The sequence below is a fragment of the Anneissia japonica genome, unplaced genomic scaffold (assembly GCF_011630105.1).
Source record: "Anneissia japonica isolate Jap-2015-1 unplaced genomic scaffold, ASM1163010v1 scaffold288252_len263706_cov166, whole genome shotgun sequence".
NCBI classification, from domain to species: Eukaryota; Metazoa; Echinodermata; class Crinoidea; order Comatulida; family Comatulidae; genus Anneissia; species Anneissia japonica.
The window spans coordinates 259,278-261,671 of NW_022703281.1; the positions used below are offsets into that span (position 1 = coordinate 259,278).

General features: G+C 41.6%; 1 protein-coding gene across 1 annotated transcript; it reads left to right on the plus strand.

Moving 5' to 3' along the window:
* Window positions 1-283: 283 nt before the first annotated feature.
* Window positions 284-2,388, plus strand: LOC117104381 (flocculation protein FLO11-like; the record flags this gene model as incomplete). The annotated part of the gene is made up of 2 exons (XM_033245204.1): window positions 284-993; window positions 1,093-2,388. Coding segments are annotated over exons 1-2 (1,998 nt in total), but the record flags the coding sequence as incomplete, so codon positions are not given.
* Window positions 2,389-2,394: the final 6 nt, after the last annotated feature.

Genomic DNA, 2,394 nt, shown 5'->3' on the forward strand with positions numbered 1-2,394 from the left:
AAACGTTTACCTTAATTTGTTTAGTTAGACACATTCATTATTAGAGCACCTATGTACCTCAAATTACATAAAAATGGTGCAGTGATGTGTATGGTGTTTTTTCTTTTTCTTTTGGTAGTTCACTGTAAATTTTGGTTCAGTCCTGGTGCGCCTTGAGCACTACTGCAATGTTAATATTATTATTAATGTTATTATTATTATTTTTTTTATTACACTATACCTATATATTAATTCTGCTACTCACATCCATGTAACCACACGATCTAATCTGCAACAGCAACTACTGCAATAATGGCACCACCACCATCGACTACTCCAGTACCAACAACAGAAGCACTAACAACCGAACCATCGACTACCGACGAACCCACTACTGATGCACAAACAACAGAGACATCGACAACACGGACACCGACAACAGAGCTATCCACTACCGACACACCAACAACTGTGTCATCTACTACTGATGCACCAACAACAGAATCATCTACTACTCAAGCGCCGACAACCGAATCATCTACTACTGATGCACCAACAACAGAATCATCTACTACTGATGCACCAACTACAGAGGAATCAACAACTGAAGTACCAACAACCGAATCATCTACGACTGATGAACCAACTACTGCAGCATCAACTACTGAAATACAAACAACAGAACCATCCACTACCGACGCACCAACAACAGAATCATCTACTACTGATGCACCAACAACCGAATCATCTACTACTGATATACCAACTACAGAGGCATCGACAACTGAAGTACCAACAACCGAATCTTCTACGACTAATAAACCGACTACAGCAGCATCAACTACTAAAGTACAAACAACAGAACTATCCACTACCGACGCACTAACTACAGAATCATCTACTACTAATGCACCTACAACCGAATCATCTACTACTGATGCACCTACTACTGAGTCATCTACTACTGATGCACCAACAACAGAATCATCTACTACTGATGCGCCGACAACCGAATCATCTACTACTGATGCACAAACAACAGAATCATCTACTACTGATGCACCAACTACAGAGGCATCGACAACTGAAGTACCAACAACTGAGTCATCTACTACTGATGCACTAACAACAGAATCATCTACTACTGATGCACCAACAACCGAATCATCTACTACCAACGCACCAACAACAGAATCATCTACTACTGATGCACCAACAACAGAATCATCTACTACTATTGCACCAACTACAGAGGCTTCGACAACTGAAGTACCAACAACCAAATCTTCAACGACTGATAAACCGACTACAGCAGCATCAACTACTGAAGTACAAACAACAGAACCATCCACTACCGACACATTAACAACCGAATCATCTACTACTGATGCACCTACAACCGAATCATCTACTACTGATGTACCTACTACTGAGTCATCTACTACTGATGCACCAACAACAGACTCATCTACTACTGATGCACCAACTACAGAGGCATCGACAACTGAAGTACCAACAACCGAATCTTCTACGACTGATAAACCGACTACAGCAGCATCAACTACTGAAGTACAAACAACAGAACCATCCACTACCGATGCACCTACAACCGAATCATCTACTACTGATGCACCTACTACTGAGTCATCTACTACTGATGCACCAACAACAGAATCATCTACTACTGATGCGCCGACAACCGAATCATCTACTACCAACGCACCAACAACAGAATCATCTACTACTGATGCACCAACTACAGAGGCATCGACAACTGAAGTACCAACAACTGAATCTTCTACGACTGATGAACCAACTACAGCAGCATTAACTACTGAAACACAAACAACAGAACCTTCCACTACCGACGCACCAACAACAGAATCATCTACTACTGATGCACCTACAACCGAATCATCTACTACTGATGCACCAACAACAGAATCATCTACTACTGATGCACAAACTACAGAGGCATCGACAACTGAAGTACCAACTACCGAGGCATCGACAACTGAAGTACCAACAACCGAATCTTCTACGACTGATAAACCGACCACAGCAGCATCAACTACTGAAGTACAAACAACAGAACCATCCACTACCGACGCACTAACAACAGAATCATCTACTACTAATGCACTTACAACCGAATCATCTACTACTGATGCACCTACTACTGAGTCATCTACTACTGATGCACCAACAACAGAATCATCTACTACTGATGCACCAACAACCGAATCATCTACTACCAACGCACCAACAACAGAATCATCTACTACTGATGCACCAACAACAAAATCATCTACTACTAATGCACCAACTACAGAGGCTTTGACAACTGAAATACCAACAACCAAATCTTCTACGACTGATAAACCGACTACAGCAGCATCAACTACTGAAGTACAA